General features: G+C 41.3%; 1 protein-coding gene across 2 annotated transcripts; it reads left to right on the forward strand.

The window, feature by feature from the left end:
* The first annotated feature begins 11,751 nt into the window (after positions 1 to 11,751).
* tbx18 (T-box transcription factor 18) lies at positions 11,752 to 22,095 on the forward strand. 2 transcript variants are annotated; one of them, XM_074685186.1, is made up of 8 exons: positions 11,752 to 12,196; positions 13,613 to 13,772; positions 14,105 to 14,206; positions 15,689 to 15,860; positions 16,102 to 16,269; positions 17,107 to 17,171; positions 18,491 to 18,585; positions 19,479 to 22,095. In XM_074685186.1, exons 1-8 carry the CDS (start codon positions 11,962 to 11,964, stop codon positions 20,006 to 20,008), a joined length of 1,527 nt encoding a protein of 508 aa, XP_074541287.1. In that variant the 5' UTR covers positions 11,752 to 11,961; the 3' UTR covers positions 20,009 to 22,095. The 2 variants fall into 2 exon arrangements, with proteins under 2 accessions (XP_074541287.1, XP_074541286.1); XM_074685185.1 differs by having other exon boundaries at positions 13,610 to 13,772; positions 19,479 to 22,094.
* Positions 22,096 to 26,891: the final 4,796 nt, after the last annotated feature.

The following is a 26,891-nucleotide window of genomic DNA, read 5'->3' on the forward strand; positions in this document are numbered from 1 at the left end:
CATCTTTTTGATCCACGTGGCTCTGAATGAATGAATGCAGCTGGACTTCACTTTGGCGACACAAGTGATTTGATTATAGATGATAAACAGATTCAACACAACATCAGCATGCATCAGAGCGGTGATGTGTCAAGGTTTATCATTTCATAACGGTGCCATGTGCAAACTGTGTAAAGCACACAAATAATTTTCCTATCATGTAACCGTAGACTGTATAAATCATGGAAACTGTCTCAGTCATGTCACCCACTGGTTTATAAAGAGTCTTTAAGAAGCTAAATACGCCTTGTTGAAAGAGCTGACTTCACCTTATTTTTTGTCAACTTGGCAAAACGAATGGTAAAGTTGAGGTGGGCAGTAGGTCACATGGCAAACAGCAAAATTGAACTTGCCCAAACTCTTAAGTATGAAAACCTGTGCCAAACTATAAGCCAAAACATTTTAAAAGTAAGTTGAAACCTGTAAGATCATAAGAGAGAGATCTTGTGCAATCTGTCTTTTTTTATCATCAAGTGTGTGCTCTCTAAATGTGTGAAGGTTTGAAGAACCCTGTAATGTGTGCCAGCCTTTAAGCACTGATGTTGATCATGTGATGACAGATATCAAAGATGGAGGGATCTGTCAGCTAAGTTATTACTTGAAATTGGCTTTAATACCAACAGGTCAAAGGTGACTTTGAACAGAATTCAGCAGATCAGGGCTTGTGGAGGTGAAAGTCATGAAGATTTCACTAATAACCAGCCACATGGTAATCATCAGTTAAGAAGCTTCATAATCTCCACGCAACAACACAGCAAGCAAACAAACAAGCATCGCCTCTGCGTGGTAACGTCAGCAGGCGTGGTCAGCGCGGTCCAGCTGCATCCTCGTCTGCTGGGTGTGAGCAACATCCTCACCGCCTCATTAACAAACCATAAAATCTTCACATGGGCCTGTGTGTGCGTGTGTGAGACAATGCTCAGATGGTCAGTTCATGTGGAAGATGAAAGACTGAAGCACTGAGCCAGGCATGGTGAGTACAGTTACACACACACATTAACACACTGACACAACCCGTTGTGTTAAAATGTGTAGTTGTGTGGAGTAATTGGAGAGTTTGAGTGAAGGAGCGCCAGCATCTCAGCTGGTGTGTGGGTGGAATCAAGACAACAAATGTTAATTGTCTGAGATATATGAATGATGAATGGATGACAAGTACACAGATGGGCCCATAAACTAAGGACTGGTGGAGGATTCAGGGCATTTATTGAGCGGGTGGATGGACAGATTGATCAAATTCAGATTACTGTGTCTTTTCTCAGACTTTTTTTGTATAATACGGTACTACTATGGAATAAAGTGGGCATTAAATGTGAATATTCCACTCTATAAACATCAGTCCAAACCATACACCTAGTAAATTCTTCAGCTTTTATATCATTTTTCTGTCGGTACATGTGAACCATTTATTTGCCGCCTTCTCCCTCCACAATCTGTTCAAAGCAGTCAACATCTGAGGAGTTTATTTGGAGCCACAATGACACGTGGCACTTTTGCAAGGTTGAAAAATATCCCCCAGACCTTAATATATGGCAAAACCCTGTAGTTGTGAATTCATAAACTGTATAAAAACTCAGACACACACACTCACATGTGCATGTGCAACCAGGCCGTCATATGTTTGGATGGAGCAGGATGCCAGGCAGTGCCCGTTAAAGGCTCTAATGTGGCAGTGGTTTCATGGTGGTTGGCACAGATCAGCAGGAAGAGGGCAAAGAGAGGGGTATAAAAAAGAGCCAGAGATGGGGGAGAGGTAGAGGGGAGTCTGGAAAAGAGAGGGAAAGCTAAAGAAAGAGGGTTATAGTTACAGAGGCACACCACAGGCATCAAACACTGAGGATATATATGAATTCTCCTGCTTCTTCGCCCTCGCTTCATGTGTCCTCACTTCATCCCCCTCTCAGCTCATTCACAGTGTGGTCCTGCCGTGATCAGAGCAGACCCTGCCCTCTTTCTCTTTCCACTTTCATCCCATCTTTTCTTTTCCTTTTTCAGAGAGTTGGGGGGGAATCCAAACAGTCCTATTTCCCCTGAACTCATCTTTTATTAATCAGACCTCAGCAGTGTGTGTCAGTGGGGAGGAGTGACGCACACGGGGTTTGTGAGTTTAAAAGTAAAAGAGCAAGAACATGCAAGTGACCGCTGACGAATGCCTCAGGGTGTTTCATATTTCCTCTGCTGCAAAACAGGCCATGGCAGAAAACAGCAGAGCGCTCAGTTTGTGCCTGAGTATGTGTCAAAGAGAGAGACAGAGAAGAAGAAATCTAGGAGACAGATGACTGGACGCCCCGCCATTCATAAAGCCGCTCTTACTCTGTCCTTTTTGCACACACACACACACACACACAAGCTCACAGGCGGAGCAGAACGGATATTCTGGGTGGTGTTATTCCAGGTGTGGAGTCGTTGAGGTCTCCATGCTGTGACCCTGTTATCCTGGGAAGAGGGAGAGTAGTAGAGGCATGCCGGGAGAGGAAGAGACTATATCAAAAACACATTTCGCCCCGAGGATGTATCACTGCAGCTATAGGGCCACAAATAAAGAGAGGTGCACAAATATATAAGTATACACTTGTACAGATGTGTGTGTGTGTGTGTGTGTGTGTGTGTGTGTGTGTGTGTGTGTGTGTGTGTGTGTGTGTGTGTGTGTGTGTGTGTGCACAGATGTGCCTGAGTGTGAATGAAATCTGCAGAAGGACTTTGTTGCTTATGAGGAGGAAAGTTTGACCTGAACATGAGGTAGAGAGGACATACTTAAAAAAACAAAACCCGTTTCAACAGTTACAAAGTTCTGTTTGAAGTTCAAAAAAGGAAATATGTAAAGACTACAAAGGAAAAAATAAAAAAATATCAGTTTGAAAGAGTCTGGTTGAGTTACTTTAAAAAAAGCCTGTTAAAATAGGAGATATATCTTCTCCATATTTGACAAAAACAAACTGAAGGTATCAATTACTTATCAATGCTCATGACAAATGATGCAAACAGAATACTAACTTTAAAGTGCTTTTAAAGTGATTATTCAACTTTCTTTTCTTCTTTTCTTTTCTCACATCATTTTTTTATTGGTCATTCGATCTATTTACAAACTGGATTGCAATGTCAAATCAACATGTATTGCCTCAAATTCAGAAGTGGAGGAATCAATCCAGTGTGCAGCAAAGCTCAGAAATGGTGCAGGAAAAACATCAGAGCTTAAAGTGTCACACCATGTTTTATGTAGCTGCGTGTGTTGCCATTAACAGTCACACTTTGCTTGCTCAGAGGGAGCTTACATAAATGATCAGGTGAGATGGCAGGTAACACCAATCAGTTACAAAACTCTCAGATCAGCTCTGATCTAACAGATGAGATTAAGATCAGAACATCCATGACAGTAACGTTAATTTCAGACGATGTTTAGATGTTTATGCATTTACATACATAAAATAAATCACAGTTACTAATTCACAACTTAACCACTAACAAACGTCCTGTGAGCTTTCTGTTCTTCACCATGGGTGTAAAGTGCATCCATTTTCACTTGTCTTTGTGTGTAAGGTTAAATCAGTGAGAACTCTTTCTTAAAGATACCCACTCTCATTTAGCAGCTAAATCTGTGTCATTACAACCAATCAGATCCTCAGAAAGCTGAAAAAGAAGTAACTGGCACTCACAAAAACACTTAAGAGCTTTCTTTGTAACAAAGTAATAAAATGTCAGATATAGCTTAAGCATGTTTTCAGCACGTATAACACAGACATTCCCTAAGTACAGTAATAAAACAGCATTCCTCAATTCTGCGCTAAATGCTAGTTAGCTCTGGGCTGGATGTTGGATGCAGGCCGTGGGGGTGAGGCAGGCTTACCCAACGCCTTCACCACCAAATCTCAATTTTAACGACTTTGTTCTTTGATTAAAAAACGCCTAAACGGTTCCAGTTGAGCCAGAGAAAGAGAAAAGAAATAAAACTGCAACTTCTAAGGGATGAAAATAACCGTTGTTCTCCAGTTTTAAGAGGCACGTGTGTTGGGGTTGGCCTGAGACGTCAGTTACGAGCTGCAGATGTTTCTATGGCTTTTTATGATTGTTGTTATTTTCAAATTGTGGCGTTTTCCGTGATGAGCTTTTTGCACTCGCTACAGTGCACATCTGTGTGTTTACATGTGTGGGCAAAGAAAGATGAACATACAAGGAGACAGCATGGATACCATGAGCTTAATTAGCCATGGCTCTTATATGTGAGTGTTTTAACAGCTCATTTTGCAGCCTGATCACAGGAAACTAGGGGTGATTACACATAACCATAGACTACCAGCTTAAAGGAACACACACACACACACACACACACACATGCATGCATGCATACACACACACACACACACACACACACACACAGGCATGCATGCATGCATGCGCACACACACACACACACACACACACACACACACACACACACACACACACACACACACACACACACACACACACACACACACACACAGGCATGCATGCATACACACCTGCAAATTCAAATATACTCTGGCAATGAACAATAGGAGGCAATCAAAACCTCACACACAGACTTTTCTTTTAATGACCACGTGTTCACACACACACACACAGGCACGTACACACACAAATGAACACAAATCATTCAGTTCGAACCATCATGTGGTTTCACGGGTTATGAGAGGAGAAAATGTTTTCACATCTTCTTTGTTAGATGAAGTAAACCATAAAAACAGCACCTGCTTGCTCCCCCCATCTCCCCTCGTCTGTATTTGCAGGGGTGAGGTAATGAGATCTGATGTTTTGTTGCCAAGTTACCCTCAGTTATTTTACACAACACATTACATTTGCATCTTAGCCCGCACTCATCCAAATCATCTTAAAATTATCGCGCATGTGTTTAGCACCCTCTTTGAGACACCTGCAAAGTAAACACAGCTTTAACCAGGAGGCCGCCACATGTTCAAGCCCCTCCATGACAAGGCAGTGAGGTAATGAAGACACTGTGGACATATTTATCAGTGGGTTTAGAGCAAGAGAGTATATGGCCTACTTCCACCGATGATGACTCAGCTTTGTAATTAACAGACCTGAGATCAGCAGGAGGAACAGTGCGACGGTGTCTCCTGCTGACTGGGGTAAATATGACTGGAGCCGGTCCTGCAGAGCTGGTGACCTCTGCTGACCTGGTTTAACTTCAAGTCAATTACATACAGCACATAGCTACATAAGAACCTACAGATTATCATGGAGAACACCCCTCTGTTTTTAAAGTGTGCTGCTACATTTCCCGACCATGAGGATATCAGAGTTATTAACCATCAAAAATCTTCATAGAGCTCTCGGGTCATTGCAGCGTAATGTGGAAATAATCTTTAAGACATTAGCTGGCTCTAATGAAACCATTAAAAAGTAAATGTTGCTTGGAATTACTTTTATCTCTTAATCAACACAGTGAGGTTTGTTACAACAAGAGATAGATTAAAAAAATAAAAACTGGTGGTGAAAAATGAAAAAAAAAAAACTTCTGACACGTTCAGATCCTTTCTTGCTATTTTGTAAACATCTCATACTTTATATTCTAGCTATGTTCTTTTCTAAACTTTGTTAGTTATTAATACTACAAGTCTAACATACCTTTGACAACGCCATGTATCATACCTGGGGGTGATTTCTTTACAGGTGAGCTGTCCAACTGCTCTGTGAGCAAGAAGCCTCTAAGGGTTGAAAACCACCGACTACATTCTGGGAAAAAACGTTCAAGTTTGCTGCTCCCTTTAGCTTGAATGACTTACAGAAAGACTTGACACTTTTGGAAAAGACATTTTTAATTTTAATGCGTCTCTTCCTAAAAATAAAGATAAAAGTAGAGCTCAGAACTGAATAAATTTGAGACAGTGAGTAAGTCAGCTAACAATTTCACTACAAAAATATGAAAGGTAACAGCAAGATGAAACAATTTATCAACATGTAAGGATGTAGCAAAAAAAACAAAAAAAAAAACAAAACAAAAAAAAACAGAGGGCTAAAAATGCAGGGTTTTATTTTGTGAGACATTTTTTTTTTCTTTTTTTTTTCAAGTTTTTACTGAACAGACGTGTTATTTAAGCACTGAGAAAAAGATCCAGATAATTAACATAAAAACTGCTGTGAATTTACTTTACAAAATAATTAATTTCACTGTACTGTATTGAAAAAACTGATCGATTAATATGTGTGTCTCTGTTTTTAAATATAGATTCTCTTCAGCTTCCTTCCCATGTGTAAAAGATACATACTCCATCTTTCATTTACTCAAAATCTTGTGGTGTATAACTCAAGTTATTGGTATTACTGTTGTGATTAAGAGAGTTTATGTGAAGGACTATTTTTTGTTGTTCAGTGAAATGATTGGTTTGGTGTGAGGTTAGACGATTTGCAAAGAGCTCTTCAGATTACAATCTCTTTAGGGGCTTTTTTTTGCCTGTTCTGGTTCTCACGCTACATAAAAATGTGTCAAATTATGTTAGTTTAATTAAGTAAGCATCACACTGTATCAATGATAGGTTATCACCTTAGCTTACTCTTTAAATCACATTGGTCTGTTGATGATGAAATAAATGAATACATTTTTGAGTAAAAAATATTGCAATAAATCTTTTCTGTGAAGGAAAATTTTAATAAAGCATGATCTGGTTTTCAACAGATTCAGTTTCAAAACAGCTGTGATAAAATTAAAACTGACTACTGTAAATTATCATTCTTATCACTGAACTTGTACAGATATTAAAATAAATCGGATTTTTTTAAATACAGGGGGATGTTGTGCTGAGGTGCATATACCAGAAATGAGTAAATCAATATCAAATGAGCTGCATACAGATCAATGTTATGATTGAAAGCTGTTGCTAATTTTGTCTTAATTTCTCATTAAGCTTTAATTTGGAGGAAGAGCTCCTCCATCCATCTCATACCCTAATTTTATCTAAAGGATGAGATGTGCTGGTGAAGCCCTGCTTAAAGAGCTGATACAATGTATTTATAGACAGAGTTTGGACTCTGATGTGTTTCAGTTTGATCTGATCAAAATAATGATGTGATAGTCTGCAGAATGACAGACCTGGCTTAACTCAGCAAAGCATTTTTGATCTGAGAATAAGAGAATGAATCCAACACCCTGCAGTCCAGCAGCTTCAGGCTGTAACTCACTTTCACAGAGCTTGAGTCATCTGTGTGTCTCTCTGTCTGCACGTGTGTGTATGCATGAGCAAAGCTATAGCAGCCAGAGCAGGAGTTCAACTTGAATAACATCCGAGGCGCACAGAGGCCTGAATAAACGGCGTCATGACCAGAACCAGCTCGTAAAAAAATTCAATAAATGTCATACATCCATCAACTTCTATCAAGCGCGTCAGTAAATAGCACGTTTTCAATGGAAGGTTAACTTTATGAAGGAGAGCAAGGGTCACTTCACTTGGATGAAGAGTGACTCTCGGCCAGCATAAGCAGGATTTGCTCACAGGGGCCCCGGCCGTTTGTTTTGCAGTGTTGGCACAACTGTGTACAGCCATGGAGTTCAGGATTTGACTTTCCCAGTGGACCAATACAGAGGGGATCCGACAGTTCTTGTCGGGGATTCATCCCCCTCCAGAATGGGCTGTAAGGGCAGTGAGGGCACCCTGAACCTGGACAGAGAAGACAGCTGGCTGCAATTCCAAGTGAATATCTCTCACTACATCTGCCTGTTTTTTTAACTATACTATTTCCACAGTTTGGGCACTAATCCACAGCAGCAAAGATTAACAAAAGTGTGGAAAGGAATCACTTCTGAAGCCTTTAAACTGAACCTTTACCACTGTAGCCTGCTGAATGTGTAGGTCACCCTTTCTTTCTTTCTCTTAAACACACATCAGTCCAGTCTACACACACTCAAAGAAAACCCACACACCTTCCCAGCCGCTCATGCCACTTCCGCCATAAAAGCCCTGGCAGTGATCCACGTGCCCATTAGCACGCGCTAAATAACTGTTAACAATGTATTACCCAGACTCCCCTGCTCCAGGACTTCTACCCTGCTCCGCGTCCCTTCAAAGCGCACAGGTAATTATGTCAAAGGTTTTTAATAAACAGCCTATTCAGTGCGCAGTGGGTTACACCTACCTTCATGGCGACATTTTTTTTCCAAATGACACTCGGCTAAAGAAGCCGGGCTGTGATTGGCTGAGCCATTAAATAAACTAGGTTAACGCGCACCTGCACGCGATTGTTCGTGGTAAAATGTTGTCACGTAGTTATAAAAAAAAAAAACAGTGTTAAAACAAGTGAATACTAATGACGTGGCATTTCAACTGTGTCTGTTTCAATTCACTGTGAATACATTAAAACTAAACTAAATTTTTCCACAGGCTAATTACTTGTTTAGCCTCGTGGATGTCTGGGGAGCTATTGCAACCTATCCCCGCTGTTACATAAAGTCAACCCTGACCCAGAGAGTGGTTGAGGATGGAGAAGAAACCTTACAGTATTTATTAAATGAATCCTGATAAATTGCTCTCAAATTGTGACACTAGTTTTAAGGTTTCACAGCAGCGCCACGTCAGTTGGTCTAACTCAAAGTCTTTCGGAAATACATTTTCAAAAATGATAAAACAAAACACTTACAAAGCACGGGAACATTTCCCTCGTGTGATGTGCAAAATACAGCTTCACGTGCACTTCTATAGCTGCCGGTCTGGCTAATCCATATAGGAAATAAAAGACAGGGCTGGCGACAGAGAGCTTCCCACAGTTTTTATGGCCACAGCAGAACTCAGAGCCGCTGCCAGGCCGCAAAGAAAAAAAGAAAAAACTCTTTATACTTGAAGAGGCTCAGATAATGTAATACAACCCAAATCGCCTCTGGTCATTTTGACGATCGATGAAAATAAAGGGATTATTTATTTATTATTATTATTTTTTTTTAAGCAAATCCACCAATGTATAACTGGATTTGCTTTGTGTAGTCAAAGGCCTAACAATGAAACTTTATCAGTCCGTGAAAAACTTTCTGTATCGGGCATATAGTCTGCATTTTGTAGATATTACCAGAACCATTTATAATAATAATCCGAATTGAAAACATAAAAATGATATCTTACTAAAAAGACATATCAACTGAATTATCGTACTGACTTTTTTGTCGATTCTTCTACAGTACAAGATTACAAACTAAAATAACAGCATTAAGAAAATGTTTTTTTTTCTTACAATGTGGTTTTTTTTGGGGGGCCACGCAGAAAATATTTTGCAAAGGAATGTAAAATATAAATAGGCCTACATGTTAGATAAATAACAAGGCTCTTTTCTGGATGTATTTTTTTTACCTGATAGGTTCGAATTCAACTAACCCATCCACGTAAAAGGAGTGCAAAATAACAATTGCACAATGGGTCAAAAAAACGGATTATGAGACCACAACTGCTGACTAAAAAACATGGTCTTTTTTAAATTGAATAGCAGTGCTAATATTAAATGATTATTATTATTATTATTATTATTATTATTATTATTATTATTATTATTATCATTGTTATTATTATCATTATTATTATTATTATTATTATTATTATTATTATTATTATCATCACCATTTTTTATCAGTAAAATATAAAATTTTGTTTTTGTGTAATTTTTCCCACGGTTTTTCTCCATGAGGAAAAGTTTTAACAGTTATGAATAGTTGTTAAAAGTCAGTCTCCTTTTTCGTCAAAAAAACATCCTGTTCAGGAAGTTATGAAAGGATGAGAAGCTATCTATGCCTTTAACTGGTATGGCATAATACAAGAACCTTCCTGTTGACTGTCGGTCAATACTGAACCGTTTACATGTATTTACACTGTTGTCGTTGACACGCTGTCGTCTGATTCAGTTTTCTAATCACTTCTGTTTGTGATTAGAACTACAGTGAAAATGTTTTGTTCTTGAATTTGAAGCCATTCCTTTAAAAGATTAAGGCATGCAGCTTTATTCTCAAATTAAATTGAAACTGAGCCCTTTTGCAAACAGAGCGTAGCCTATTTAATTCTCACGGACTTATTAGAAACAAGACATTTCTTAATCCCCACGGGAGGTGAAACACGAGGCTTTTGATCTGATAACTCAGGCGGATCTGGGCACAGACCTTCTCCTTGACGTTCAATCATTTACACTGAATGTAGGCCAATAAACGACGAAGACGTGGTGTTTATTTAACCAACAAGCCACGAGAGGCCTTATGGGCTTTGCAGTGATTTTAGCGGAGGAAACATCACCGAATCAAGAAGAAAACCTCAGTGATAATGAAATCCCGATGCCACTCATGGCATTTCAAACAATCAAATGAAACTAAACTGGCATGGATTTGAAAAAGGGCAAAACACGTCAAGTCACGAATTCGATCAGGATAATTAATACAGTTTGACCGTAAATATGAAAAAAGTTTTCTATTTGGTTGTTTTGCAATATTTTCTCTTATAAATAAAAACAAATTAGCTGCACGGAGCGTTTAGTATTGTTTACAACAGCTTTGCATGCCTTAACACAGTCCCTCAAACGCACTCGCACCCAAACGGAACCCCTCCTTGAGCCTTCAGAGTGTGTGGAAGTATTTCCAAAAGTTTGAGAGATCAGCTTTCTCATTTACGGAAATGTACAAAACATTTCTGACCCTGGCATCTTTATGACGACGTTCACATTTCGTTGGATAATTTATTTTTAATAATCATAATCCATCCCAAAAAAAATGTACGAGTTGTCCTGTGGTTGGATTGTTTCATTTTACATATTTATAGAAAAAAACAGACGCAAAAAATCAGGTGGACGTGCTTAATTTTATGATGGAATTCACATACTTAGCAAAAAGAATTAGAATTAGTGTTGACCAGAGCTGTTTATTCGCTTTTCATTGAACAAAAATTAGGCATATGATTTGATATCCACCGTAGAATTTAGGAATCTGTTAATAGCTGACCAATGTTGTTTAGGATATTTGATCAGGTTTCTGCATCTGATCGAGCAGCCTTTTGAGATCAGCAAGTGAGTTTTCATTTTTTATTCAACATTTGTGCTGCAGTGTTACAGGATATAGGGCTGTATTTTGTCTGTTGCGCACAAAATTTTTACGTCTCTTAATTTATCTTAAATGTGAGCGTCGCTGTTTTAAATCGGCTCTGCTGTGGGATGACAGCTGATAAGAATCAAAAACCCCAAAGACGTGTCTGAATTCGGAGTTGAAGGTGTTAAAAAAATAACTCATGCGCAGGTCTCCATGTATAAAGTCATTGCAGCCTGACTGATCTTATCTTGCCGCTCAGATTTGGAATGGTAAGACGCATAAACACTTTCCAGACCTCTTATTGAAACGCACAGCCTTCATATGCTGTAACAAACACTTGTTTCCATGCTAGTTGTCACAAGTGTCCACTGTGCAGGCAGCAGCTGCTAATGGGCAGATATGCAAAGTATGTCAGACCGGTGTGAGAAAATGCGTGTAATGCCTCTGAGAGACGCTCCTCGCGCTCATACCCCTGAAGACATGATTCCATCACCAGCTTTCATTTGACCACATAAGGCGGCACGAGCGGCCCCACAGCAGGCGGGACCAGCCAAAAGTTCCGGGGGGCTGTGATCACTCGTGATTGGTTGGTGTGTTCTGTGACTGACAGGTCCACTTCTCCGGCTTTCCTCTAAGCTCCGGGTGTTGACACTCTTCTAAAGTCCGCGCGGCTCCCACGGATAACGGAGACATATTACAGCTCGAGCCGGCTTGCGCTGTTTCCCTTTCTGACCGGCTAAAGGACGGAAAAACCGCCGGACTGAGAGCATTGGACTGTCATCGTGGATTTCTCTATTTTTCTTCTACCGTCTGTGCTGTGAACTTTTCTCGCTCCCCGTGAGCTCGTGACGCCGTCTCCCTCTTCTGACCCGAGAGCGCGAGGCATGGCAGAGAAGCGGAGGTCTCCCTGCGCGCTGAGCGTCAAGGCGCATGCTTTCTCAGTGGAGGCGCTGATCGGAGCCGAGAAGAGACGCAGGACGGCCGGGGAGGAGGCCGTATCCCCCGGCTACGAGGACGGAACTGATGTGTCTGATCTAACTGGGAGCCCGGGGCCGCGAGCCGACAGAGCGTGCACGAGCGACCGGGGCAGCGAGGCTGAGTGCGCGAGTGATGGATCCCGTAAGTAGCCGAAAAAGACTGAGCCTATTATAATAAAATAGCGCAAACAACAGAAACACTTTGGATAAAATAATAATCACAAGTTTCATGGAATTTTAGTTTGTAATGGGGTATTTTGTTCAAATCAGTAAAATGTATATTCTATTATTATTAGATGCACTTATTTGGTTAAAGAATTCCTAGAATTTATCCAGTCCGACGTGGGCCTTTCAAATTCTATCCTTTCAGTTTAAACTGTATTAAAGAGTCAAGGTCTGATTCAAATAGCACATGATACTACAAACACTAAAGCACAATAAATGTTTGTCAGAGTAGGTGACAGTTTTTTCCGTTGTAAAAAAAAAACAAAAAACAACAACAACAACAAAAAAAAAAAACTGATAGCTTTCGTTGTTTGAATATGCTCTTTTGTTTTTATGCGAGCCCTCCCACTAACCGTCGATGAAAAATCAGAAATAAAACCCTCAACTGACATATTGTAAGTCAAACCAATGATCGTCCTCGGTCAGAACCACAGGATGGAAATGTGATATCATATCATGGCCCTGGTCTAGTAAATATGAGTGCTGTGAGTGTGACTAATGTGAGCTGCTTTATGAGTTGTGTTGCAATCATAAACACGCCAATTAGCAGCGTGTAAAGGCCGGGAGCAGGAGAGGAGAGGATGCTGAGAGGTCTGCAGGAGGAATAAACCGAGCGGCCTTCACGGATAACTATTCAAGTTGAACATGCAGCGTGCTTTATTTATCTGAGAGTAGTTTGACTTGTTGGAACCATGTCTAGTGTTCACAAATTTACACACCTGCGTCAAACAATACAAAACAAGCGGAGAGACACATACTGTTATTTGTGTTTCCTCCAAACATGCCCTCAAAATGAGAAAACAGTAAAGCTGCCATTTATCTGCAGCCTCACAATAAACCTTGTTTACAGGCCCTAAATTCAATAATGAATGTAATGACATCGGTTAGAGACACACTGCAGAATATTTATTCAAATTATTAGGAGTGCATTTAATTTCTCAAAAGCATTATTGTCCCGTTTTCTTAAATAATCCGGCTATAAAAACAAAGCGTACTGGGCTCTGAAACATGGACTTTTCATTAACTGCTCAGTGTTTCTCATCAGTCTGAAGGAACTTTTCTGCATGAAATCCTTCATAATACTTTATAGGCGAACTCTGAACGGGTTTCGGTGAATTAAAGGTTGCTTTAAAGTCTAGGTACTAAACTGAAGTCATTAAAAAAAAAAAATCTGTCCTGCTTTAATGTCTATGGTGTACTCGGAGCCCAGTCGTCCACACTGGTCACGCACAAACTATTTTAGAGAGTAACACCTTGTAACTGACTGATGCTGGGTTGAGATGGCTCTTTTTCCTTTCAGACGTGTTAATTCTCCCTCTTCTTGGTGCAGCAGAGAGCGAGGACGCGCTGCTGGAGAGCCCGCAGCCCGCAGCTCTGTGCACGGCGCCACTTACCGGCACCGGAGAGGAGACACGCGTAGACCTGCAGGGATCAGACCTGTGGAAACGGTTCCACGAGATCGGCACGGAAATGATTATTACCAAGGCAGGACGGTGAGACACTCTTTATTTTGGGAGGCATTTGCCTTTTTAGCAGCCTTTTATATTTAATACTTCCGGGGCTTTACAACATGCATCTTAATTGGAGGAAAGAGTTCAAATAAGTTGTTTGAAAGTCGAAGACGCATCTTAAATCAGTGATTTACGATTATATCAAGATGTAAAACTAATGTCAAAATATCCCCAAAGACTGGTGACCCTGTTCTTCGTGACAGCAAACGATGCATTTCTCTTTTTGTAGTCTTATTCCTACATTAATCATCATCATGAACGGCTATGGCCGAGCTGAAATATGTAACTGATGATTTATTTTGGTTTCCTGTCAGGCGGATGTTCCCCGCTATGCGCGTGAAGATTACGGGCCTGGACCCACATCAGCAGTATTACATCGCTATGGATATAATCCCCGTGGACAACAAACGATACAGGTACAACCCTTAAAGCACGCGCACACACCTGCGCAAACACACACCCCTGCCTCCTTCACTCCTGTCAAAAATGCTACGAAACCTGTGATTTTGTTTTTAGACAGCATTTTATGGATAAAGCGACAGAGGCTGAGAAATCTATTTTTATTTTGTCGGTGGCCTAGCCTTACGTGCGTGTCTCATAGAGAAGAGGATAAAATGATATTTTTGATCACGTGTGTCTTAATTTAGACTCTAAATAAAGTGCTTCTTGGGGAGCTTTCGGTCGTGTGGCCATGGTACGGTGTCCACAAATGGCGCTTGGCTCCGGTGTTTGGTCACGGCGGTTTTGCTGTCCCGTTTGGAGGAGGCCTTTTGGAAGTCTAACCTCTCCAGGCTTCGAGGTCAAACCAGCAAACGGTGCTGTGATACCGAAAAAAACAGCCTTATTTAGGAAGAGCGTGAATGCAGCTAATTTTTTTCGTGACGTAATTGCGCAAAGGTATGTCACCTTAAACTTTCAAAGCGGTTCATTAAGACTTTAAACGGCCTGATGGAGTGTTCTGTCAGTCTGAGCTGATAATAAAAAGCTACAGTGGATCACAGCCCTGGTGCGCGTGCAGCTCAGAGCTGAAAGCAGGCGTGGATGTGAGCGTATGTGCAGGTTTTGAATCACACACCTAACCGCAGGTGGTGAACTCACCTTCAACCACAAGAACCAACCAGCCGCTGTGTTTCTACCTCACTGCATTTACACCATTGGTATATGATTTTCATTAATAATTGTTAAAAGCTGGACAACTGAAAATAAAGTAGCTCCGTGTCTGCTTTGGAAAGAGAAGAAGTGATTCAGAGCACAGGAAAAAAGGGGGCCTGGCCTTGGTGTTACCAAATTATCAAGATGTGCCTTACTCTAGCATTTAGGTAGCTCTGATATGAAAATATATTCCTGTAGGTCTCATTGTGTATACAAACAAATTACTCTTTTTTTTAATTTCCAACCCAACTAATGTGCTGAGCATAATGATTTAGATGAAAATTATTATTTATAATTATAATTATTATTTAGTTGGTTCTTGGAATAATAGAAAAGTTATGGTGTGCTGTTTATCAAATTGAGGGCAGAATCATAGATTTTATGTGTTTTGTACTACACAGAAAATTATTTCTGACTCAACAAGATACAAATGGTCCCTGTTTGTTGTGGCGACTCTCTTTGATGATGTTTCAGTAGAGAGTTTCAGCTCCTGCATTAAGAATCAGGGGGATTGTCCTGGGGATGTCTGTGTCTGTAATAATTTTAATGCAGTATTATGAATCTGTCTCTTGTTTAAAATAAGCCTCATCGTCATCACTTACTCTGCATCTTACAAATTTGCATCCACTTTTTTCAAATCACCTCAGCCTTCTTGTGGTGACTGTATCGTACTGTAATAAAGAAAAGGGGGAATTAAAGATGCATAGTGGTAAAGTTAATCATTTCCTGTGCTGTATGCTCTGAAGGTACGTGTATCATAGCTCCAAGTGGATGGTAGCAGGAAATGCAGACTCTCCTGTGCCGCCCAGAGTTTACATCCACCCAGACTCCCCGGCCTCAGGGGAGACATGGATGCGTCAGGTGGTCAGCTTCGACAAACTCAAACTGACCAACAACGAACTGGACGACCAGGGACATGTAGGTGTTAGAAAAAACACTGTCTTTCTATTTATAATATCAATAGTATCTTTTTTGGCTTCTGTTAGTCTCTGATGTGTCACATAGAAGTTTAACAGTCATTTAATTTCACAGATACATGTTTTCATGCATCCTCATGTGTGCATTTTCTTTCACAACCAGGTTTTATACCTTTGAACAACTTCAAACTGTTGATATTTAATTTAACCCTGAAGGTAAATCTTTTTCCATCTTTGATCAGATCATTCTGCACTCCATGCACAAGTACCAGCCGCGGGTTCACGTGATCCGTAAAGAGTGTGGAGAGGAGTTATCACCAGTGAGAGCCGTTCCTGCCGGGGAGGGTACACGCACGTTCTCCTTCCCCGAGACCGTGTTCACCACCGTCACAGCGTATCAGAATCAACAGGTACCACAGCTGCACCACCACATATTCATATTCACAGCCATGTTTAACATGCTACAAGCTTAAACAATTGAAAAAGAAAAAAAAAACTTCATATGGTTATAGACAGAACAGACGAAGATGTTAAAGAATGAGTTTAAAAATAAGGGGACCAAAAAATAATTTTATGTTTTGTGCTTTGGTCTGTTTTGCATTTTGATGTTTTATTGAGTGTGTGTGTGTGTGTGTGTGTGTGTGTGTGTGTGTGTGTGTGTGTGTATAAACGCTTTCTTCCTTATGAGAACTGTTTGTTGTTACAGTATGATCACATTTTAACCCTGTTTCATATTGTGTCATATTTTGGGGCTTTTCCCACCAAATTTCAACGCCAATTTCTTCAATAAAAAGACATCACTTGAGTTTTATATATATACACACATATTCTATGTATCCAGTCAACATGAGCTTTGAAGTGGGATGTTAGTTCTGGTCTTCTCGCGGCGATTCAGCGATGCCAATAAAAGTCACTTTGGATGTGGGTGAAAGAGCTCGGCCTTAAACACCGCACAGCCTGTGTAACCCTGATGGCAGCGCTACAGACCTGAACAAACATACACACACGCAAGATTTAATACGAACAAGTAAACACACAGGATAATATGTGTGTTTTAACCAAAAAGTCGGTGAATACAAAAAGCACAATTGGAAACTAACTGTGCACACTGATGTATTTATTTAAAGCTCTGATTGAAAGATTACAGAGGAAGAAAAATGATTTTGGCTGCAGTAGAGTGCGTGTTATCATAGACTTTGTAATAAAGAATATTTTGAAAATAATTAGAGTCCTATTTCACTTTTCAGATTACAAGGCTGAAAATTGACAGGAACCCATTTGCCAAAGGCTTCAGAGACTCTGGCAGAAACCGGTGAGTTCATTTCAACCACAGAGATTTTCACATTATCCTGTGCATTAGGGGTAATGTGGGATGCATGACTGCATTATATTCTGGCTTGGTTGTGGTTTTTGTCACGGCTATTTCTGAACTATTTTTATGAGGAGTAAAGCTATGTATTTATTTATTTTTTTCCTGATGGAAAATGTGCAACAGCCTCTCATTAAATCGCTCCAAAATGAGTGAAAAGAAACCGACCAATCTGAGCAGACGTGGCAGATATGATGATTTCACCCCACTAATGGGTGATGCATTTTTATTTAAATGTGTTAACTTTAAAGGCACATTAATTCCCACAATCTCACAGTTACAGGCTCATGCCTCCAGAGGGAAAAACCTAACCCCGGCTGCAAACCTAAATGGAGCGTCAGATTCCAGCCAGCCTCGGGAACATAAACATCAACAGCAAAATAATAAAAGTCAAGAGTGTCCTGAAGAAAATCTGTATAAACACATTTCTAAACATATATAAACACAGCATTAAAACAACACAGCAGTAAAACTCCAACAGGCTCCAAACAGCCACTCCCCTGAGGCCTCACAGAAATCATTAGAGAGGAGGGGAGAGGGTGAACGTGTGAGACAGAAAATTTGGGATGGAGGAAGGTGGAGAACGGCAAACTGGATAACCCTGACAGCTGACCCTATAAAGTTAAACTCAGGAAGGCTGAAAAAAACTCCCTTTAAATATTACAGGAAGAGTTAAGCAGTTTGCTAAATAAACTTCTGCTCTGATAGGCTGCTTCAGAGCACACAAAACCTCCCCGGGCAGCTTGTCTAAATTATCACCGTGGCTACAACCCTGCAGGGGGGAGGACTTTTATCCTCACGCTAACGAGGGGTAACAGAGCACTCGCATTACCCCGCCACAGCAGCCCTCTGCCCCACCTAGAGGAAGGGGGGGACATAGGTTTTTAGGGGGGAGGGGAGTCCCACCTCATAAATCCTTGCTGTGGCTTCCTGCTCCTTCGTCCTGATTCGCCCGTAAAAGCCGTGTGAAAGCAATTACCTTCGAGCACCCGGCTGGCAGCAGCCAATCACAATGTGGCGTTTATGCCCCTCATTACCTGCGGTCTCCATGGAGACAGCAAAAGAGGCCCCACAGGTGACTAAGATGGCCGCCAGGTGGTCAGAGTAATGTATGATTGAGTGAAGCATGCTGGGAGCCAGCGGCTGCAGCTGCATCACTGACTTAAGGAAGTGCCTGACGAGGAGTTCAGCTCTGAATGACTTTATGATGATTTATTTCCAACGCTGATGTGACTGTGTTAACGTTCCTGTCTGTGTGTTAGGATGGGCCTGGAGGCTTTGGTCGAGTCTTACGCATTCTGGCGTCCATCTCTGCGGACACTGACGTTTGAGGACATCCCTGGCATGGCCAAGCAAGGTAACGTTGAACGGCAGGAATTTTTTGAACATGAAGAATAAGTGAATCTGTCTTATCCAAGCAACAGAGACATTATTATGTCATTGCTGATCAGACATTGCTACTGCTTAATGCTCTGCAACAATCAAGCTTGACAAAGACGGTTGCCATTTCCTGTAATGCCCATGATATGATTGTGTGAAAGTAGTCTACTCTGTGAAATTAAATCTTTACCCATAAACTATCATCTCAACTCCCCAAGGATGAACTTCCTGTGCTTTGATTAACTATATTAGATTTGCACATCCAGTTCTTTGGACCTGACCTTTCATACATGTCACAAATGACAAGAGGTTTTCGGTGTCAGCCATGTCCTCAGCTGTAGCAGGAGGACTCCTTCAGTAAAATGTCTAGTTTGCATTGATGTCACTACAACATGTATAAGAGCATCTGGTCAGTGAAAGTCTGTTGAATGTACAGTCAACTGTATTTTCCAATGTAATGCTTCTGTGAATGGGGCGATGAGTATCTGTGCTCAGCCCGACCACAACATGAAAATAACCATGGGTCTTTTTTTTCGGGGATGCCCCAGTGTCCCGTTGTGTTTCTGATTCCTGATCACTTCCTGATCCAGTACTGATCCAATACCTGTCAACACACTCTTCCATTGTTGTTGATCTGTATCATCTACTGAAGAGAATTAATTAAATGCAGTCTCTGTTAAATAAACACCACCACAGGTTTTTCAGAAATTATGTGGTGATGTGTGACTTGGATCAATCACTCGAGAGCCGGTGGTTGATTTACCTTATAAGGCTTTCAATGATTTTCTGGATCTCTGTATTGGATGGATATCAACAGTTATCTGCATGGATTAGAGTCTAACCTCCTCTTATCTGCTTCTGTGTCCGTAGGGCTCCCAGGAGCTCATGGAGCATCGCCTCACCTGCTCTCCACATCTCCATGTTCCTCACCTTTCCAGGTCTGCCCCCTCAGCCCACCTGACTACACCTGCAGCCGACCCACACACCCTCTACACCGCTATAGCAACGCTCCCGAGCCGTTTCCCCCCAGAGGACCATCAGCGTATGAAAGTGAAGGATTCTGTTCCCTGCCTCTCCCTGCTTCTCAACTCAGCTATCTTACCAACTCCACCCCTCAGGGCTACGCTGGTCTACGCCTCCACACACCGCCCTACAGCCTGTACGGTTACACATTCCCTCCATCACCACGTCTCGCTGCCAGCCCTGATAAAATGGCGGCCGCTGCCACTGCCAATCATCCGAGTCCCTTCCTTGGCTCGTCTCCCAGTGGGACTCTAACAGACAGTCTGGGCGTGCTCAGTGGAGGACAGCAGGGCTTCTTGTTTGACTCTCGGACTTTAGGGCTGGCAGGTAGCCAAGCAGGAGGTGGGGCCTCACAGGTCACTGCTCACATGGGCTGAATTTGACTCCAGACATTTAGGGTTGTCATTAAAAATGAAATGATACCCTGTCAGTGAGTGGAAGTTGCAAGAACTTTCAACAAACTTATCATCAATGTGCTGAACAAACACCAGACCCAGACAGAGGAGGCCACTACCTTTGTGGGCACAGAGAGATCGTTGAGACTTCTTAACCTGAAGGGAATATTTTAACACGTTCTTATCTTATGCATGCTCTCTAGGACATGCATGTGCAGCAGCAGTGGAAACTGAAGAGACAAACTCACTCCAACTCTGGTGAAGACGTCCAAGCGATGTAACCAAAGAGACTGAACTGGAACTGAGTTTGAACTGGGCAGGAACTGGGCTGGCCCAAGCACTCAAGCGAGCACTTCAAGCGCTGGCCAGGCCCTGAACAGTACTTTTAATAATCTTTACACAGAATTCTTCATTGCTTCTTTAAAAATTTAACCTTTGGACTGAGATAGCAAACAAGTTTTCTGGGACATATCCAGTTGAAGTCATCAATTAAAGTTTTTATTACACGCCTGAAGTTCATTTACACAGTGCACTTCAGGCTGGACCTCATGACCACTCAGACTTAAAAAGAAGTTATACGTACAGCCCCAGAATCTGTCACATATTCCCACAATGACATCATGGCTATGACCAGAATCATGGGAGATCCCAGTGACAGTTATGGACTGACAAAGTTATGATCGATGATAGAGTGAGCTACGTCTTTTAAGTCTACTTTGACGGACGTTTACGTGAGACAGCTGCTTGGATGCCAGGCTAAAGTACATCTTTCCTCGTGTGACGCAAACCTAACTGCACATGATGACTCTGTATATAGTGGAGGAGGAAGAGGAGGAGGAGGGATGTGTTTATAAAGGTCTGTGTGACCCTTCGCACTTAAAAACCTCAATGCACCTGCTTCTGCTCTTTACACCGGATCAGGTACGCAACAGCCAACCCTGAACCTGCCTGAAAAAGCTTTTCTCTGCAAACATGCGCTATACCAGCACGCCCTTAACATGTTCTGTGACCTTTTTGAGCCAAATAAAGTATATCTTTATGTCACTTTGTAAAAATGTAATCAATAATCGACTAATTTAACTGAATTTTTATGGTTTATCAAGGGTATTTTTAACATCAATGTGTGTGGGTGTTTTCTTTACATTGTTAAAGCATTGTCTGCCGTGTTTGTCATACTGTGCATGTCTCCATGCCTGATAGAACAGTCAAAGATCAAGGTTTTGTTACAATCTTTTGGTGCCAGAGAGGGAAAAACATGCTATAGGGGACAGTGGGAAGAAAAGTACAACTTCCCAGCACACACACAGACTTCACATGTACAGGAGATTTAAGTAACACACTGTCCTTATTATGTTATGGTCATGCACACTAACACCTCCAGCCCTGCTGAATTGACTAGTCACACAAGGCAGGGTGTGCAGTGAATCTAGTTGTGGGTGTGAGGGTGCTGATATGTGTGTGTGTGCACATTTGTGTGTGTGGCAACAGGTGGTTGAGTTGTCAGTGAGTGTGTGACCTCACAGTCTCAAAGTTCATGTCGATCCCTGAGAATTGCCCCCCCCCCGTCTTCCTCCAAAGTCAAACCACTCGGCTGAAAGTAGAAGCCAAGAGTTTTTTTTTTTTCAAAGAGCTGTTTGCGGTCACTGAAACTTTGTCATTTTAACCCGTTTTAACACCTGAACAAGCACGCCAGCTAAAGCCTGAGAGAGACAAGACCAAACACAGCCATATTTTTCAGTTACTCATGCTCATAAAAAACTGTGGAAGAAACTGAAAGAATGCAACACACTTTAGGACTGTTAAAAAAATAAAATGAAATAACTTTAACAAAAACTTTAACATCCATTCAAAACATGCGCAAAAATTATTTTTCCATTATGACACACTAAAAGGGAAACTGGAAGCTAGAGTTGAAACTTTATTCACAAAAAACACCCCAATATTTACAATTTCTTTTATTAAAATTTCTATAAAGGTTGATCAATCTGACCAACAACTACTGGACTCCTTTTTTTTAGAGACCTAGGTCTGCTCCTCTGTCCGGGTAATAGTCAATACTGCCTTCTTCAGTGTAATCTCTTCTGTAAGTCAAATAGACCGTACATAAGATATGTAATGTCAACTTACAGCAGCAGAACACTGTTAATGTTTTAAGCCAGGGCGCTGACCTCGTCTTTCCTCAGAGATTTATTTTACACGCTGAAATTTGAGAAGGAATGAGATAATATCTCAAGCTAGAGCCTGCAGGTGGATACTGGGGAGGTGTTGGGTGCAGTGCGGTGACAAAGCAGAAGGAGAGACAGGAAATCTTAAGGAAATGGCTGAGTTTAAAGGATGTGGTTGTTAGCTGATTGCTAATGATGGAGCATGTTGAGTTTGTAAACAGTGCTGCTTGGGCTGCTTGCCTGAACGAGCTTAGCTTCAATAAGTCAAACGAAGTGAGTTAATCATAAAAAAAATATTAGAAAAAGTCTGGGCATCCACTAATGTATAAAACAACAGTTTGGCTGATAACAAATTCTAATACAAAAGTTTATTTTTTGCATTTCTCTGTTTCACAAATGAGCTACAGAGGGATAATTTGTTCATCAACAGCACCAGGTGGGCGCGGAACTTGGGTGCAGAAGCACTGCAGGGTATAAAGGTTTGTCAACTGAGGTGGAGGAGCTAACCACCAAAAAATGCATTTTAAACTAAATATCATCGCTTATACGGATGGTTAACGGCTCCCAGGTTTGTGAAATAGCAGGAAGTAGATAGACGAGATCAGCAAGTTGACAGATATCAGGTGGACAGATGTTTTGCCTTGTACCCAGAGAGCAATGTAAATACAAAACTGTCACTCGATGCTCATGACTGCATTATCCATGGACACTTACCAGACTGTGAAATACCACCAAAAAAAGAACACAGACTGCTGAGTCTGAGACTTAGTTCATAATAAACCGTCCTGAGAGTCACCAGTTAGCATGGTCACTAGTAACTCCAAAACACCCGTAGACATTGCCTCTGTTGGATCGTATCGTTTCTAAAAACTGACCACAGAACAACCGTACAGTTTTATGCTAATAAAAGGTTAAATTCAGAGTTTAAAAATAATAACTTATCTGAATGAATGGAGCTAAACGCTGCTTCTGCGGTCAAGATGTGTGCGCATCTTTACGACAATGAAGACTGATAATCCGGTATAAGATTAAACAGATGCTCACAGTTTCTCCTCTATTAAATATTTCCTCTTAGATGTCTGACAAACTGCAGGTCTCTGATCTCTCTGACAGACAGTGTAATATTAGCACAATGCTGGTATTGTCTTTTGTGTGAGCACAGCAAATCAGTTTGACTCCATGTGCCCAACAAAAACCTCTCTTCTAAATCAGCAGATAGACTGGTTGGCCAGTGTTAAAATGATGTGGCACAACTGATCAACATCTGCTACAGCTGAGGCCGCTGCACTGCACTTGTTCTTATTAATGATTTTCCTACATTTCTGACCCCTGTCTGAAGTTCCTGCCACCTCTCCACTGTCATCCATTTCCTTCTCACCTCCTCTGCCCCCCCTCAGATGTCTTCTGTCACTCTGAAGGTGAGAGGTGCTGACGAGGAGAGCACATGTGAGGAGGAGAGAGGAAAGGAGGGGGGAGGAGAGCTTATTTTGGAACCAAGGAATGATTGGCTTGTTGTTTCTGAGTGACAGGGGACAGGACCCCTGCCTGGTGCATCCGTACCACACACACCTACACACACACACACACACACACACACACGCACACACACACACACACACACACACACACACACACACACACACACACACACACACACACACACACACACACACACACACACACACACACACAGATGTAAACCCCAAGCATTTACAATCACACACTCAGTTACTGTGGCCTGACTTTTGTTTTCTGGGAGTTCTAACTTCAGAGAACGGACTAAAACGAGTTCAGAGCTGCAGAACTTTTCATGTAATCAGGTGGACACACTTCTGCGTGGTGTCAGTGGTTTCAGGATTCTCGGCCGAGGTGGGGACATTAACACTTGTGTACGACCAGGTGCCGACGTGACAGATCTGACACGCTATCCCCCTGGAGGTGGAGGAGGAGGAGGAGAGGTAGGGAACAGGAGCACTATGTTTGTGCCTGACCAAGACATTCTGTCATGTTCAATAAACTCCAAACTTTAAAGTTAAACATAAAATTGTGTCAAAGCAAAGGGACACAAACTAGTATTTCTGACTAGATATTGAGCTAAAGATCTATAGATATATAACAGAGGCTTGAATACAACAGAATATATTTAATCTACAGCCCCTCCCCAATGATTCATCATCCTGGGACAACAATCTCAATCTCAAAGCACATCATGACAACTAAGTCACACCTCATGCCCTCATTACATGGATCTTCCACCTGACCAATGCTCTGCTCCATGGTTTTCCTTCATTCAGCTCATCCTCTTCAGACTATGACCAATGTTGGTCAACATTTTTCCATTAGAAGCTGATCTTGCTGTAACAAATCTGCCATTCATCAAATAAGTCATTGCTCATCCAATAAGGTTCATCCTCTTGAAACAATGGACAATTGTCCAACACATTTCATAATCAAACAATAACACAAGTCTTAAATGTTGTGGTTTTCTGTGAGTACACCTTTTTATTTTTGCATCTTACCCTTCAATAGCTGAACACAGGTAGCCCTGAGTTTGTATGCGACAGTATGCGACAGCAGTGCGTGACACCACCGATTTGTTGAAACTTTTGCGTTGACTCGCCAACATGACAACCTTTTGCATTTTTGTGTGTTTGAAATACTCCACCAAGAGGCAGTGTGATTTCCAAGATAGTCAGATCTCCTGTTTTAGATCCTGCCAAATCATCTGTCCTCTCAACCAAAGGCAACTATAGTGACTCTGTGCATGTTCACTTGATCTGGAGAAAATATTTATGGTTGTTGCTCAAACAGAAAAAACATGTTTGTCATGAATCAAAACATCTGTGATAATTACCTGTCTTTTTAATCATACTCGCTATTCCCTGGGACTACTACAAAGACAGGTAGACTGTAGCAGTTGGGTTCTTTGTCTCTAGATCTCTATGTAGCCAGGATCATTATTCACATGCATACAATGAGCTCCATTGTTGCATTGTGGCCTTTTGGTGTGAGCAACGATGGAAAAACAAACCAGTTCTTAGAAAGACAATGGTTTGAGAAGACCAAGTGCTAGAACAAGCACCAAATAAGCACCTGGTTCTTTTGATGGAAAAGGGGCAAAAGAGGGCTGAAGTGTGAAGCCACTGAATGATCGATAAACAGTGATTCCAGAAATATCGTTAAACAAGGACTAGGAATGGGTGGTGAATTGGGCACTCTTAAAGGTATCAGCCAAATTCTGTGTGTAGTACCAAGTACCGATTTATGTAAAATCAAACTGTACCATGTTTAGGTACCTAAATGCATCCTTGTGACTGTGAGGGAGAGGGAGGCTATTTTCCATGCTGGACACAAAAACAGCACTGCAAGTTTTTATACTGAGGAATAAATATGTTAAATTGAAAAACTTTGGGGGCTGCACAGTGGCGCAACTGGTAGCCCTGCAGCCTCACAGCAAGAAGGTCACCGGTTTCAATTCCCAGCTTGACCAGTGGGCCTTTCTGTGTGGAGTATGCATGTTTTGCTAAATGCTGCAAAGTCCTGTACTCATGGTGGATTAAGATAAGATAAGACTCCTTATCTTGTCTTGATGTTGGGTTTCTGCTAATAAAATTTTATTAACATTTACGGGTCTAGACCTGTAAATGTTTTTGTAAAGTGTCTTGAAATAACATTTGTTATGATTTGGCGCTATATAAATAAAGATTGATTGATTGATTGATGTTCTCTCCATGTACTCCAGCTTCCTCCCACAGTCCAAAAACATGCTCACCAGGTTAATTGATCACTCTAAATTGTCCGTAGGTGTGAGTGTGTGAGTGAATGGTTGTCTGTCTCTATGTGTCAGCCCTGCGATTGACTGGCGACCAGTCCAGGGTGTACCCTGCCTCTCGCCCACTGACAGCTGGGATAGGCTCCAGCCACCTGCTTTGGGAGGTTATAATTAAAAAAATACATACTTATTACCACATTGTCACACACAAAAGCACGGAAAGTTGGCACTGCTGAGTACCGATTGCAAGGTACTGGGCATTGGTACTGTACCATTTCAAGTGTGAAAAGTAACCATCTCCAATGAGGACATATGATGCTGCCCAGTGGATTATTCAATTTTTGTTCCAATTGTGTTTTTGTCATATATTCTGTTTTTTTGTTAGTTTTACTTATTTATTTGGTAATTCATTTAGTAATTATTTTTTTTTTAGCTTTTATTGAACAGGACAAGTGTAGAGAAAGAGGAAATGTGAAGAGCAGAGTGAGGAGTTGTGGGAGTGTGTGAGAGAGTGGAAGCAATGACCCTGTCAGGACTACAGCTGCTCAAACTGTCTTGGTGGTTCCAGTCTTAAAAGTTAGAGGTTAGAGAAGAGTTATTAAAATTAAAGCTCGTAAGCTGTAGACCATTTTCATTTCTCATCTGGTACTTCAATGTGTCAACACACCAGATTTGACAGCACCACGAACCAGTGTTCGATGTATCAAATATCATCTTTACTTGTAATATCTATAATTATCCAAACTAGACTGCACTCTGATTTAATGTTAACATTAGCCACACATAAATATTTGCCGCACTGCCAAAGCATCTCATCATGACACTGAATATCCCCAAAGCTCTGAGGCATCAAGTCAAAGCTGAGAGGCATCAGTCTTCAGCTCAGAGTGTGTTTGCATGTGTGGGTGACTAATATAGACGTACACTA

This window comes from Halichoeres trimaculatus, unplaced genomic scaffold (genome assembly GCF_033239565.1).
Source record: "Halichoeres trimaculatus isolate MK-OKI-2021-1 unplaced genomic scaffold, fHalTri1.1 fHalTri1_scaffold_13, whole genome shotgun sequence".
NCBI classification, from domain to species: Eukaryota; Metazoa; Chordata; class Actinopteri; order Labriformes; family Labridae; genus Halichoeres; species Halichoeres trimaculatus.